General features: G+C 37.2%; 1 protein-coding gene across 1 annotated transcript in view; it reads left to right on the forward strand.

Annotated features, from left to right (window-relative positions):
• The window catches only part of TMEM63C (transmembrane protein 63C), a 2,716,247-nt gene that overhangs the window by 1,483,157 nt on the left and 1,216,560 nt on the right, over window positions 1–16,530 (forward strand). Inside the window, exon 5 of the mRNA XM_044073895.1 lies at window positions 15,461–15,697. Coding sequence (XP_043929830.1) covers window positions 15,503–15,697 — 195 coding nt within the window. The 5' untranslated portion in view covers window positions 15,461–15,502. The remainder of the gene's footprint in view (window positions 1–15,460; window positions 15,698–16,530) is intronic.

A 16,530-nucleotide genomic window follows, 5' to 3' on the forward strand; every position in this document is an offset into this window, starting at 1 on the left:
ATTTCCCATTTATTGGCTAGGAAATAAAGTTTTTGAGCAATGAGCAGTCGGCATAATAAGGGAGGAGCTAAAGGGCCTTCAAATTAGTTTGGAGCCTTTGGCGACAGGCTGGGCTGTTGCCAAAAACATTATAATGGAGAGGATTATGAATGAAACATCAACATATGGAAGGGGAGCAGGTGAAAGTATATCTCTACCTTAGCAGTTATAAAGCAGTTAGAAGATTAGTTCAATCAGTTCCTGACTGAAGCCACAGGGATAAAACTTCTGGATGCTAGGAAAACTGTTAAGGATTATCTGGATAATGTAAATGCTCAAAGACCAAGATATTAAAACAGAATTATTTTTCATACACATCTAGGACTAGCAAACTATTAGCACAGAAACTAAGGAAACAGAAAACTGAAAGGGCAGTATGGGCCCTGAGGCAACCTGGAAAAAGGTAAAATGGAAAGAGATCCAGACAAAATTAGAGATTTATTAGTAGAATATTATAGTCAACTCTATGCCGAGGATCTAGAGGTGTAATTGAAAACTATGAAAGAAAGCAGAACGCTCTTTAAGGCAACTCCATTTGCCTAAGTTACAGAACTGATAGTTGCAATCAGTAGGGAGTAAATATGGGCAGCTGTTGAACATCAGAAAGCTGGGAAGTCTTCTGGCACTGATGGCATACCTATACAAGTTTGGAAGCATGTTAGGGAGCTGGTGCTGGAAATCTGATACTCTCTGTAGAATGGTATATTGAAGTGGGGTGGGAGTGCCCGACACAAGGAAATTATGATTGCAAAGCCTTTATGACTGTTATCGCTAAACAAGTAATTTGCTTACTTCCTCATATGGTACAGCAGGATCGAATTTATAGAGGCATGACACACATTTGATAACATTAATAGAACCATGCCTATTCAACAGGCTATGCAAACAAAACAAGAGCTATAGCCACAAACTACAGACCTATACATGACTTACTGCATTCCTCTCTATATTTCTGGGGCATCCAGATGTTGAAGCATTTGGGAGTTTGGGTGTTGAAGCATTTGGGAGTTTGGTTCAAACAGCATGTTCAGCAAGCTGTGCAGGAAATGTGGGATGAGATGGCTCAAATGATAATACTGAATTTGATGAGGTGGTCTAGGAAGATTATGGATGAAGATGACAAACTACAGGCAGTTAAGATATTTGAGGTCCCATTGATTTTATAATTAGGCCATTCGTATTACTATGAGGCAGATAAAGGACTTTGGAATATTTTTTTTAAGGAGTTAATGTTTTCCTGGGAAAGAAAGAAGGAGAGGGTTAATTGGAGAAAAGGTTACCTTGCCAGCTGAGAGAGAGGAGGCTTATGCATTCCAGGCTTAAAACTGTATTTAAAGCTACCCAGCTTAGGACAGCTTATCTAATACAAATGAGGGATCATCAGGCTAGCTGGAAAAGACTGCTCAGCCCGGTTGCAGTAGCTCCACAGAACTTACTGACTCTGGAACTGTGAAGAGGTTTAGAGACAACCTTTGACATTAGAAGAACCATGGGCATAGTTGGTAAGGGACTTAAGTCTGAAATTCTTCTGAGTACACTAAAGTGGGTCCTATCAATAAGGCTGGTACTCCAAACAAAGAGGGATTTTGAGTGAAACTTGGCTTCTTCCAACTGGAAAAAAAAAGGATATTAGCCACATGTACTGGGAGCAGTTCATTTCAATGCGTGAACCCAAAACATGCAACATGTCAGACATGATTGCAGCCTCACTCTCAAGGATGACCTAGCCTTTTATGAATTATTCTTGGAGTATAGAGAGCACAAAAGAAGGTTTTTATAGCTGGACAACATGCCAGCTTAGGCAAGTTTATTATTGAGGTTAGGTCGACAAATGCACACACACTATTGATTAAACTCCAGAAAGCTGTCCAAGAAGCCATTAATTAAGTGACTTGGACATTTTGTCAGGATTGGCTAAGAAGAGTTTGGGAAATTTGTCTCAAAAGGATTGGTGAGCGATAGTACTAGCCCCCAGCTATGCAACCAAATCTAGACGGTTTTGAATATTTTCATGGAAGTACCTTCACAGATATTTTTACATGCCAGAAAGGGTTGAGAAGGATGTTTTTTCACATATCAGATACCTGGTGGTGGAGGTGTATATTCCTGGAGCTGGATACTTGGGAATGTATTCTGGGAGTGTAGTGACCTACAAGGCTTTAAACAGGAGGTAATTGAGCAAGTCACAAAAATAAGTGGAGACAAATTGTGTCTTGACAAGGAGACGTACGTGCTAAGTTTGATCAAGTGTAAGGTAACTAAGCCAAGGGAAGCAGTTTTTCTCAACTAATTAATGATCGTCACTAAAAAACAATAACCAAGGTATGGAAAAGTAAACAGGTTTTAACAATCAAGGAGTGATGTTCATGATGAATGACATTAGACTCTTGGAAATTAATGAACATGGCAGAAAGATTAGTAATTTTGTTCTAAAGAAATGGCAACTGTGGGACAGAGCCTCTGAGGGTTAACTGATTGTCTCGCTACTCTCAGGAGAATTAAGTATAAGTGGTCGGTTATAAGTTCATAGCTTCATAGATGTTTACTAGGCTAACAACCACAAGGGCCTTTTTAAGCCTAGCTGTGCACCCCAAATCTCAGACAAGTTCTGGCACCCTTGATAAGTGTAAACAGAGGCTTGGGAGGTGAAACATTTGCAGGCTGCCTATTCATTAGAGACATAGGTGCCAAACCAAGGATGAATATCCTTTCCCCATCCAGTTGTCCAACTTACACTTGAATTGGGTTAGGGAGGATCTCTGCTTCACATGGATGGGGATCCTGTTCCAGAGAAACAAAATAATTACTTCTTCTCAAGATGCTGTTAAACTGCTGTGGGTGGAATTCTTGTTGAAGTTTGATTGTGTTGAGTTAAAGCTGTATAAAGTCAAAACATGTTTAAGGTAACCCTAGGTACCAAACCAGGGATGACTTTCCTTTTCCCCATCCAGTTGTCCAAGTCACACTTGAATTGGATTAGAGAGGAACTCTGCTTCACATGGATGGGGAGCTTGTTCCAGAGAAACAAAAGAATTACTTCTCAAGATACTGTTAAACTGCTGTGGGGAGATTCTTTTTGAAGTTTGATTGTGTTGAGTTAAAGTTGTATTGTCAAAACATGTTTAAAGTAGACATTTTTGGCAGACAGAATATTGTAGTATAGCAAGCTTGTATTGTGTGTACAGACTTCACAAGTGAATAGGGCCAAATAAAAGATTTTGTAAAAAAAAAAAAAAAAAGAAGCAGGTAGCTAATCTTCTAGCTGAAGTCAGGACAGTGAGTAACTCAGTCTTCTATGTCAAAAATCTCTAATCAGCTTGATGATCTGGCTCAAACAGAATGACAGCAAACCTTTCAAGCATGAAGTTAAGATCCCAGGGGGAAGCTACTTTGTCTATGTGGGCAGATATACAAAACGTCTTTCAAAAACTGCTTCACTTGAGGACAGGTAGAAGTATGTGTGTGTGTGGGGGGGGGTGTCCAAGGGCAGACAAATGAAACTTGATAGAGGAGTAAGAAAGGTGACAAGACAGTAGATCACACAAATGATCAAGAACAGCAGGCAGAGAGACTTTAAAAGGGTCCTGGTTCTTGACATGGCACCATCTACAATATGTTTTCCAGTTACTCATTTATGATTTATTAGTTGCAGTTTTTAGCATCCTTCATTATCTGGTGCAGGTCTTCACAAAAAAAGTACCTAAAAGCTATCAAAATGCTGTCATCCTGGCTATCAGTTGAAGAGTCTTCGGGTAGGGGTGTATCAAACTACCAGTCTTTTGTGAATAAATCCATTCTGTGGGGAAGACTGTGGTAATTGCTCTTGGCTAGTTTCAAAAGAAGGGATAACCACTGTTGCCAGGGCCGAAAGAGGTCACTACAGTAATCGTTGAGGATTCTTTCTGGATCTTCAGAGGAGCACTGGACATCAGTGGAAAGGGTGGAAAAGCACAGAATAACATTCCTGTCCAAGAGAATGAGAAGATAGCTGTCTCCCAGGTATGTTTGCAAGGAATTCTCTGTTCTGAGAGGAGGGAAACAGGTTTACCTGAGGTATTCTCCACATTTGGATCAATTCTTAGAAGACCCTAGGTTAAAGTTTCCATTAATGAGGGTTTGTCCTGGTCATGTTTCACTTGCCTGCTACAGTGTTTTGCTCTTACAGAATGTATGCAGCCTGAAGAGTGAAACTGAGCTGCAACCTCCCAAGCTGTCATAGCAAGTTTGCAAAGGTGGTAAGATCTGATACCCCATTTGTTTATGTACCACATCACAATGGTGTCAGTGAAAATTGCTGAGGTCCTGGAGAGTAGAAGTGTTTTAGTGCTTTCAAAGCATTTATTACTGCCATAATCTGTTTGATATTTACATGTTTGTGTCTGCCATGGTTGTTCCACAGATTTTGCCCTTTCACATTGTTGGAAACCACTCCTCAAGCCAGGTCTGAAGTATCTGTTTTGACAGACTGAAGAGGAAGTGGAAGGAAAGAAGAATAGAAGACCTGGATTTTGAGAAAACTGGTCTACCCACTGTAGAACCTCTATCCTTTAATAAAAAACAATATAGGAGTCTGAAAAGATAAAGCGTGAAGGTGCAGAGGCTAGAGTGACTAGAGTCACCACTGGAATTTTCTCATGTGAAGTCTGCCTAGGAGAATTGTTAGAGTCATAGAAGCCACATACCCCAGAGTCAAGATAAATTCATTGGCAGATAACTGATCTTGATTTGAAAAACTCAGGAAGAAGTGTTGAAATATCTCTACTTTGTCTAGAGTAAGGAAGGTTCTTCCTATTACTGACTCTAACAGACATCCCAGGAAAACAATTCTGTGAGGAGAGACAAGAAAAGATTTCTGTAAGTTTACTTCAAACCCAGACTGAGTAGAAGATTCTGTTGAGAACTGTTGAAAACAGGAAAAAGAGTCTGCAAATATATGATTGTCCAAATATGGAAAAATGTAAATGCCTTGAAGTCTACAATAAAGAAGTACCAGACTCATACAGTTTGTAAATATCTTTGAAGCAGTGGATAATCCACTGAGCAAGACAGAGAGCTGATAATGTTAGCCACATAGAGAAAATAATAAGAAATGCTTTCCAACAGGAATGTGATCTTAACTCATTCACTCCAGTGGAGCTCATGAAGTTTGCACTGTAACTTCCAATGGGCGGAGCCTAATCCTTTTGACAGAATTGAATTATGCCGTAACATTTCAAACAAATGTTCATATCTCTGGAACCGTAGGGGTTATCAAAGAAGTATACATGGAAAACCCTTCAACACAAACTATTTTTGTAGTGGGGGTATTCTTTAGGTTCTAGATCTTAAACTGAATTTTATAAGTCACAGTAAACACAGTAACTATTATGTTTGTAATATTTTGCAAACAACTTATAATATCTTAGCAACCAATCAAGTTACACACATACTGTCAGCAGCATTTTATTCATCTTGCTGAGAGCTTTCATATAAGGCTAAGGAGTTCTGTATGTGTTACTTGGTTGTTCACATATTTAGAAAAATGTGAACATTATATCCATATAAATTAATATCATAAAAACAATATTTAATTTCTCTTTACCTGCACTAGACAGAGGTCAAATATTAATGCAGTTGAGTTTGCCATTGTGTAAGCTTTAAGATTAAATTTTTTAAAACCTTGTACATAACATTGATTTTGGAATTATTGATGCAATATTAACAAACAATAATTGACGCCTGGAGGCATCAGTAGGAGTTAACTGCAGATGCACCTAGAGGCAGCACACAGATGTAATGCATCTTCAAGTCTAGTTAGTAAGGGGCCATAAGGTAGCAGGGTTTGAGGAATAACATGAAATTTTTGACTTCGAAAGAAAAGATTTAGCAAGGAGAGTTCTAGCACAGGCCATGGTGTCCTGGTGCTGTGATCCCAAGATAACATTTATTTTATAACTGGAAGAAACAGGGATAATAGGCTTTCTGGGCAAGGAGGAAGTCAAATGAATGGAGGGAGGGTCTCCCATTACTAAGTGTGCTTCTCTTGAATGACTTTGAGAACCCATTTGTCTGAAACAGTCTGGTGCCACAAAGGAAGATGCAGACCCAGAGAAGGAGAGATTGCCACAATTGGGGGGGGGGGGGAGTTTGCTGAATAGGCCAAAATAATCATTCTGAATTTTTGGACTGTACTTGATTTTGAGAAGTTTTCCCTTTCTTTTTGGCATGTCCTTGCCATTGCTTATTAAATAGCTATTTTGGAGGCTCTTTGCTGCTTGAATTGCATTTTGAAAAGGGGAGCCAATGTGAAGGAATAATTTTATTTACCTTACAAAATGACTCAACTTTTTCCCACATATCACATTTCTTAAGCACCTCAGTAGCAGAAGATAAAAACATAATGTCTTTGTCCAGGTGAGAATTTAAAGTCTCAGTTTTAATATCTTCAAGAAGATTTGGTGAATGAAGCCAAGCAAATCTTCTCATGACTGACCAAGAAGCAGCAGCCCTGGAGATAGTTTCAGCAGTGTCATATTAATACTTTAAGGCACATTTAATTACATGAGAAACAGATACTAAAGAGGCATTCAAAAAAATCTCATCTCAGAAGGGGGAATACTAACAGTTAACTTTTTCATATTCTCAAAACACTGAAAGTGGCAGTTTAAAATTCTGAAAGATAAAGTGGAAGCAGAATACACATTCTTCACAAATCTGTCAAAGGCCTTCCCATCCTTATCAAAAGAAATGGGATTAGTATTGGCAGTATGTCTAGCAGAAGCAGTTTTGGATAGAGAAGTCATGGCAGAGTCTGTTTTAGGATTAGAAAACAAGGATTCATGACTCTGAAGTACCCTGTGTAACCTGTCAGAACCATTTTCTAAAAATGCTTTGCTTCATGCATGTAGCTGTCATCCTTAGATTTATAAAAGGCAGTATAGCCTGCTTGTACTGATGCATGTGGGACTGCTCAATGATCCAAGAATCTATGTCAAGAGCTTTTAAAGAGAGGACTATAAGTCCAATGTTAATCACAGAGCCTTTACAAAAAGTTGCCAATGGTTAAGAATATAACCAAGGCACGGTTCTTTATGTGCAAAAGGATCTGTTCTTTAGAGTCAGAATATGATAAAGAGGCTAAAGCTCTGGTTCAAAGTTTTGTGGAAAGGGGGTATAACATTACAGATGTCCGTAAAATATTATGCTTCATCCAAGACATAGATAGAAACCAGCCTAAAAAGGTGGCAGAGGGACCTCTTAGGCTAGTTAAGAATTTTGGAAACAATACAAAATCTTTTATGGATCTTGCGAGGAAATATTGGCGTATATTACTTCTAGATGAAAATCTAAGTAATACTTTACCAGCTGAGGGTTTATTTACATTTAGGCATGGAAAGACTTTAGGGGCTGGTTCAGTCATTATAAAAAGACTATTGAGGTAGGTCCAACTATGGGTCAATTGTCCCTTGGAGGGCATCTAATTAGAGGATGCCACCCTTGTGGACATTGTAACAACAGCAAATATGTTAGTAAAACTGAGCATTTTTCATCTGCTAATACTTCACAAATGTTTGCCATTTGAATGTTTGGCAATTGCAGCTCAGACAGGGTGATATACCTAGCTACATATAACTGTTCGGCATTTTATATAGGTTAGACTTTTCGACCTCTGAGGTATAGGATAACAGAACGTATAAGTGATATCAGATGCAAAAAAACTACTAACACTTTATATAAACACACTCTGCAACATAGTAATGCTAAATTTTATTTTACAGTTATTGATAAAATTGGGTATAAAAGAAATAACAAAGGTGGATAGCATAAACAACTGGATCAAAAAGAAAAAAGGTGGATTATCGGGTTAGGGGGCTTGTTTCTACCCGGGTTAAATGATTGTGATTGATCAATGGGGTGCAAGGAGAAAGTATTTAATGGTCTGATGTATCAATGGTTCTTTATACTGATGAAGGCTTATGCAGCCAAAAACCAGTATGTGAATTGTGAACATCAATAAATTATTTCCAGGAAGAAGGAGTACTGTCTTGGATTTTATAAGCAGACTGAGCACCTGGTGACTGTACCTGCACAGAACTTAGTTTCTTGTGGTTAAATTTGAATGGGCCAGTATGAAGCTGGATCAGATGGGTCTTTACCACCTTTAGGTAGTACAGCCATCACAGTTTTTTTTCAGGGTGTTGGTGCTTCCCCTTCTTTTAAAATGTTGTTAAACAAAACCTCCAGATCTTTATCACTTTCTTCTCTTCTAGTTTCTAAACTTCCACCAGAATACCATATGTTCCTGGACACTTTCCTGTAGATTGACTATACAATACAATTTTTATCTCATCTCCTCCTATCTTAACTGTTAGTTGTTGAGCCTCATCTACCTGTAACCTTGGCATTTAAAGTCTTCAATAAATATTTCCATTTGGGCTTTTTCTTGATTTCCCCACTTCGCTTCTTTATACAAATCATCTGCTACAGCCTGAAAGATAAGCTGAAACATTTATTGCTAGAAAAACTTTTCATTATTTTCTGTGTTCTCATATTTACTTGTTTCCACTTAAAATCTGTTATTAGATTAAGCCATGGTCCTTAAAACAGATATTCACCTTGCAAAAGTAATAGAAAACATATCAGCCCTAGATTGATTATGATCTTTATACTTTTACACCCCATCTCCTACATCAACAACCCAAAATTACAGCCTTTTAACTTAAACATGTTTTTGTCTAGCTTTTTGTTCACTTTTTGTTATGTAATGCCTATGTTTGTCTATATTTCTTAATACCAAAAAGAAAAATGAAAGAGAAGAGGATGAAGAAAAAGGGCATCTATTAGTAACTTTATCACATACAAGAACAATTAAAAATACTTTACTATAAAGTATGCAATTTATATTGTGAAAAGTTTCATAGAAATACTTTTAAGAACAGAAATTTTTACTTACAGTTACCTTTTTCCTTCTGCCTCCCTTCCCATCTGAGTCATTCCATACATTAATGACATGAAGTGAGGCAAATGCTTTTCAGTTCCCCACAAGTTTAACATAGTCAACAAAACAACAATCTTTCCACTTATTCTTATACAGCTGTATTTCACAAATGCAACTGATACTTTGCAGTCTCACATTTATTCACTTATTTCCATGTTGCTGGTTTTCTTTCTGTTCATCTCCATCTCCCAGCTCCAAATTCCAGTTAAATTTCATGGTGCTCCCGATTCTACTGGTCAACTCCTGTACTATTCTGTGTTTGTCAAGCATTTTCTTTTGGAACAGTAGAAAAAGGTTTCGCTGGCAAAGTCTCTCAGTATGCTTTATTATCAAAAGAATGAGAAGCAGAGTTCCCTTCTGGATTATGGTTCAATTTTGTGTTATACAAATTTTTGCATTTCTTCCTTAGCCTGTTCTACATCAAAAAATAACTTTGATCCTCCAGGAAAAAATATTCTGAAGACAGATGGATACAGTACCTTCAATCTCACACCTGCCTCTTGACATTCCCTGATTACTGAAATAAAATTGTTTCTATTCTGCTTGATGTACAGTAAATAATCATTTTCCACACTCTACAGTGTTTAATACTTTACCCTTTTGCCAGAGTTTGTCTGGATCAACTCTTTCTGCTGGTAAGTTTGCATCTTTACTAATAGAGGTCTTGGCTGCTTTCTTGTGATTTAATTAACAGATTTAATTAACAGCTTCTGCTGTGGAATACCAGTCCATTTGCTTATTTGTGCCTTCATAAAATTAATACAGTCTGTTCCTTCTACAATTTCAGCAGTACAGCAGAAAATCTCATATGTTCCATAAATCCATTTTTGAAACATATCTTGTTAAGCAGTGTCATAACCAGCCAGTCTTTTCTTCGCTTTGACCTCTAATTTTTGCAGTTTTTCTGCTCATTGAAAAATCTGTTTAAACCGTCTTCCATTTTGTCCAGCCTTTTATTATTTAAGTTGATATACTCCTTCAGATTTTTATTTACTTTTATCAGCTGTGAGCACATTTGATCATTTTTTTCTGTAGATTACTGGAAGCCATGTCCCAAAGCTGGAGCTTGAACTTCTTTTTTGCTGAATAGCTTCAGGATTCTTCCCAGTCAGTGTTTTCTCTTTAAATGTTCTACTTGATTTTCTTTTCAGCTGTCTTAGTTTCTTCTTTGCTTGCATCCAGGGAGTGTACTTACTAGCCAGTAACTGAATTTTACTCAAGTTGACAATATTGTTGCCTCTGGTTTCTTAGTTTCTTTTTTCACACTGGGAGAGCTGAAGTTAAGCTGTTGATCAGTGTTCATCCACCTTGTAAGTTCCTACCTGTCCATGTTTTGATCATAGCTGATTATTGTTGGGTCTGTGATCATAACTGGGCCATTATGTGTTTGATTCATGGATGTTAAGAAATTCACTTTGAGAGCAAGACAGAGTGAAGCCCGAGAGGTGAAGCTTCACATCCATGTTGAGAATGTATAATACATGAATTATGACCCAGTCATAATTCTTTTTACTGCATGGAGCTTTATTTGCATAATGTACTATCAGTAACAGCTTTGAGAGGTGTAAAACACTCAAAACAGCTACAACGGCAGAAGTGGTGTCCTTCTGAGGAACTTACAGCTTTAAAAAGACATTTTGTTTTTGTTTTTTGTGTGATTGACAGCAAATTGTTTAACGGCTTTCAGAGCTGTTTGAGCTTCTCACTGCTGTTTTGTGGTGTAAGATACAGACACTTTTATATTTTAGCATAAGACTAGAACTTAACACTGAGAGGTATTTAACAAAACTTTATTAATTACATTGCTTATTTCAGAAAGGTGCTTAATAAAGTTATCTTTTTCCAGAAGTTGTTGCATAATTGCAGTACTTCATGCACTGAAGTTTTGCTGTAATAGGAACTTTACTAGAAATACCTAAATGACATTTCATTTAAGTACAGGAGCTATTTGTACCCTTTAACTCATCGTGGAATTCCAGTAAGTATCATCACATCTGATATTAGCAACCAAATAAATTAAACATATGCATAAAGAGTGTTGTAATAGAAGAAACAAAAGTGTTTTATTTTACCAGGACCTTTTCTTTTAATGTATTATGGTGATCTGAATTTCCTTCACTGCTATGATTTTAAAGCTTTTTCTTGTAGTAAATAATGTTAAGTAACATTGGTTTTAGAAAAATACTGGTACAAGGAAACATTTTGTGTTCATATGACTATTCTTAAAATGTTGTTTTATGTTCCACATTTCTGTATTCCTTAAATATTTTAGAGGCAGTGTTTTGTATTGAGATACAGAAGGTTGATTGTTCTAAAATGGATCACTATTTTATAGAATGACCATTTGTAAATGTGATGCTTTATGTGATAGTGTGCCCATGCGTGTGTGTGTGTGTGTGTGTGTGTGTGTGTGTGTGTGTGTGTGTGTGTGTGTGTGTGTGTGTTATATGCCTATTAAGCATTAACTGTATCTGAAATTCTAATACTGTGAGTTACAGGTGTGTTGCATTTCTGAATACTATTTTTCAGTTTGCCAAGACAGAATGCAGTGAAGGCATATATGTGACATGCTTTAAATGAACTAGTACCCTTTGCTGGTAATGCTGGTGTCATGAGTTGAATGGTACAAACCCTCTCTACCACATAGTTGTAGTTCATCACAACTGTACTCAACATTTAACACTGACAAATACCTGTTTGCTCTAAATCAGTTATTTTGGATCCTAAGGAGGCTATGCAATCAGAATGGTCAAAATAATAATAATAAATAATTTTCTTGGATGGCAAAAGCCAGGGTACCATTTGGCTAGGCTTATATAGGCCCTAGGGCCAATAGCCTAGTACCTACAAAAAATAAATAAATAAATGCCACTTCTAGTGCTGTTCATTTGAGATTAGTTAATTCCACAAAGTCAGGCACCTTCACATTAATCTATTAATGGTGATATCATTGGAGTATTTGTTCATGGTTGAATTATTAAGGGTATATAATACTCATATATAATTCAGGAAAAGCCATGTTATTGTAGGTTCTCAGTTTTGTTATTACCAGAGAGGAGTTGCTTAATGAAAAGAGGGCATGTTTGACCTTTTTTTTTTTTTTTTTTTTTGGTTAGGTTGCTATTGTGTATTTAAACATATTCATATTGCTAGTTCTTCATGGCAAAGTTTTACTGTAGCTAATACCCTGGAACAATTTTCATAACTTGACTTAAGAGAATATGTTATCATTTACATAAAATTAGTCATGACCATATTAACAGAATTATTAATATATAGTATTTAATCATAATTTTTGAATTATTTTGAAATAAAATGAAAGTCTTATTTTATTATACCCACCCTCACTGAAACATGTAGCTTAACTTGGCATTATATGTTACAATAGCCATATCAGCAAACTGTAATGTCTGTTAATTATGTTTGTAAGGGGTAGATGGCAATCCTTTACTCCCCAGCTAGTTATAAAGGAAAATAAGGCCACCGGAGACTCAAGCCTCACCATAGAAAACTGAATTAATAGAAGATATAGTACTCTATCATTGACTAAGTATATGTGTCCCAAAGTGCATGCATTTCTTTCTAAAAGTTACGTATTTGGCTTGACAATTCTATTCTCAAAGCATTTAGGTGGAGCAGGGGAATTGTAAAATTATGGTGTATGTCATTGCACTGAAGTATAAAATAAGCTGCTTAATAAGTGAAAAGATGAAAACTCTTGTGGTCAGCATCTGTTCCAGAGGTTGAGTTAGACATTTTTAATAGCAAGGCAAAGTAATAATATGGATACATATATATTTATTTATTTAAATTAAAAGTAAGAGGATGGTACATGGGCATAGCCAATTCACTTTGAGATAGGTTTGGACCAGTAGTTTATCGGCTGACTGTAGAGCCAGTGGCTTAATCTGGCATATGATTGTAGCTATGGGACAGCTTACCTAGTTGATTTGTTGAGTACTAGTGGGGGGGAGAAGAGTAAGTTAGTTTTTTAAATGTATTTTGGGTTAAGATTTGCAAGTCGGATGGGGAGGTGGCTGAGCATGATGAAGTAAATCATTTGCCATTGCATGGATGCAGGTGGCTTTAGGGATAGCAGTGTGGAGGTTGTTGATAAAAATAGAGAAGAGTAGTGGCCCTAGTATGGGACCTGAGGGACACACAAATATGAGGAGAACTGGGCTGGAGGAGTTTGCCATAGTATGTACGAAATAGATTTTAGTGAAAGAATGAGAAGTTCATAAAACATGCTGGGGAGTCGGATAGTAAGTTATTCGCTACTACCTTTATGGAGTGGGATGACATGAGATATTTTCCAGAGAGGGGAATATTTTTTTCGGATAAGGTTCTGTTGATGAGGATAGATATGGGATATACCATGGCATCTGCAGCTATTTGCAGGTACTGCAGGGAGGAGGTCAGCAGCAAAGGGTGGGGTGGTAAGATTTTTTAGAAGTGTAGGCATGTGGTTTTAGTTAGGGGGGTTTTGTTGATGCTAGGATTGGATTGGATCAGTGAAAAAAAAAAGTTATTAAAGGCGCTTAGCTACTTTCGGGAACTATATGGGTAGTTAGTTGGGGTGGTTGGGGTGTTTGTTGTTGATAGTTGATAAGCCTGTCCAGAACTGATAAGCCTGGTTTTGTGTTTGTGGTTGTTTTGTTTGTTAGATTTTTTTTTTATCCACCTCTAATGTTAGATTTTTAGTTTTTGACCAGTCAACTGCTTTTAATTCAGACAATGGTCGCTGAGGTCATCAGGAGAGTACCAGCTTATCCTAGTGGGAGAGGCTATGGTCTGTTTAAACCCAGATAGTTTATATGAGTGGGGGGTCGGAGGGAGCAGGGGGGTAGTCGTCGGTAAAAAAAAAATCACCAGTGACTGGGAGATGATAGGTAGTGAATAAACACCAGTAGGACATCAAGCTTGGTTATGAGGAGTTCACTCGTTACTGAATGGAGGTTGAATGATATCCTCTCTCTTTCTAACAGCATTTTGTAAAGGACTGCTCCTCCTTGGGTTGCTAGGAGGGCGGTAGGTTGGGAATCTTATTGTTAACAACTCTAATATTTAGGCGAAAAATGCTAGGAGAGAAGTAGTGGGAGTATTGGGTAGCTTGCTTGACTGTGGGGGTTGTGATAGGAGTGGAGGAGGTTATTGGGTGTGGGCCAGGCCAGGGGGATGAATGTCTTCATGTTATTGTATGGATATATATATATATATATATATATATATATATATATATATATATATATATATATATAGGTCTACATTTGATCGAAAGACCATTTGACCTAAACCCATTTGATCGAAATTTAATTTGATCGAAAGCCAATATTCAAGAGATAAGACTGGGATTTGTCCCCCTCCCCAATGTCTTGCTACCCTGGAGTTGGTATATATAATTAGGATGGGTGGGGGCGCAGCCCCCTCCTATTTTCATTTAAAATCTGTACTTTTTGTTTTATTTTCTTCTTTTAAAGGAAACTTCGCCCCCCCCACACACCCCCATGTGGGGGGGCATTGCCACCCCCCCAACTATATATACCAACTCCAGGGTCACACAACATTGCGGAGGGGGACAAATCCGTTATTTGCCTTGAATACTGGTTTTCGATCAAATGAGCTTTCAATCAAATGGGTTTAGGTCAAATGGTCTTTCAATCATATATATATATATATATATATATATATATATATATAGATATATATATATAGTGCTTTAATGATTTGTATCATGTACCAAGGATGCAGATCAGGCAGAAAGGTGAAGAAAATTGAGCTTTTCAGGGAAACCAGGATATGTTCATGGGAGAGCCAATAGTCACTCTGCTGCATAGCATGAACTGTCAGAAGAACAAAGGGGAAGTTTCTTAAATGAAACCTTGCTTGGAATAGTGTGTCTGTGAAAATGTATTCATGATGGACAAATAGGTACATGATTTCACTTTTGTAAATAACAACTAAGGTCATTGGGGTGCATGAGAGCATACCTTTCAGAAAAGCAAATGTTCTATAATCAAAGGGAGGCTGAAAAGTAAAAGTGTAAAACGTAACATCAGGATACTTTTTTGTTTAAAAAGGTAACTGCTTCATTGGAATAGACTCCAAACAAAAGCTTTAGAGCAAATACAGTGGGATTCAGTCATAAGGAAATGCATATGAAAAGGAGAAGATAAAAATGGGGTGAAGCCTGGCATGTGATACTCGTTTAGAGAAAACCAGCTGACAGAATATGTCTCTAAGTCTACAGCTACAGTTAATGCACGTGGCTGTATTGTTTTTTCCCTTTTTAACATTATTTCTTATTTCTGATTTGATAAACCCTTACTACAGAATATTTCAACTTGCTGTGCTGTGATTGGATGTTTTCAGTAAAATTATGATTTCATTATGGTTACATGCATGAATCAGTGGCTTATGAACATATGTGTTTATTTTTAACAGAACCCATCACATGGTGAGAATCTTTGAAACTGTGGTTCAAAAATGGATCCCTCCTACATCACTTCAGTCCCTCCAGATGGACAGCAGATATCCTTGGGTGTCTTGGACTTTCTCCACAATTTATCTAATGGAACAGAGGAACACTGCTACAGTGCTCGATCCCGTAGCACAGTTCTACAGGGGCTGCCATTTGGGGGCATCCCAACAGTGCTAGCTCTCAACTTCCTTCTGTGGCTGGTGAGTTAAGAATTTTCAATGTATTGGTTTTGTCAGATATAAGCAAGTTTCTATGATTTGTAACATTTTGGAGTCTGAGCATAATACACTGGAAACTCCCATGAACTGCAGTGCCATTGCCTGTTTGATTTTTAATCCATTTTTATTTTTTATTACTATCTACAGAGGCATAACATTCTGTACCTGTTTATTGCTGGACTGTCCAGGAGAAGGGATTGCAAATTAATTTTCTAGGTGGATTTATATTTTCTGGACTAATAATGGCAAAGTGAAATGTGGCATCTAGCAAAACAGCTTTGTGATCCAGTGAGGGTGTGGCATCCAGCAAAACAGCTTTGTGATCCAGTGAGGGTGGGAAAAAATAATACACTGACCACAATTGTCATAGTATGTAGATCACAAAACAATTCATTTTCCAAAACCACAGATTTGCAAACTCAACAACAATAAATTCAAGGGGAATGTTTCCTTTAGGAGTAGACAACATATTAGTTCCCATTTTATGTATTTATTTATTTACATTTGATAGCCATGAAGGTTCCACTGGGCATAGCCCATTTTCAGCAGAAGGCCATACATAGAGACATGCACACAATAACATGCACCTGTGGACAATTTTTTGGAGGCTGTTCATTTCATCCATCTTTGGGATGTGAGAGGAATCAGGAGGTCACAGAAATGCTACTTCCATGATTTTTATTTGCTTCCATATTGTAACTAATTGCTTTTTGATAAGTATTCATATTTATGCTTAAAAACTTCTATATCCTAGTCTGGCTCCTGAATAAAATGTTGCAATTGAAATAAATTTTAATTATTTCTTTTTCATTTAT

Source organism: Protopterus annectens, chromosome 6.part0 (genome assembly GCF_019279795.1).
Source record: "Protopterus annectens isolate FY-2018-M chromosome 6.part0, PAN1.0, whole genome shotgun sequence".
NCBI lineage: Eukaryota > Metazoa > Chordata > Ceratodontiformes > Protopteridae > Protopterus > Protopterus annectens.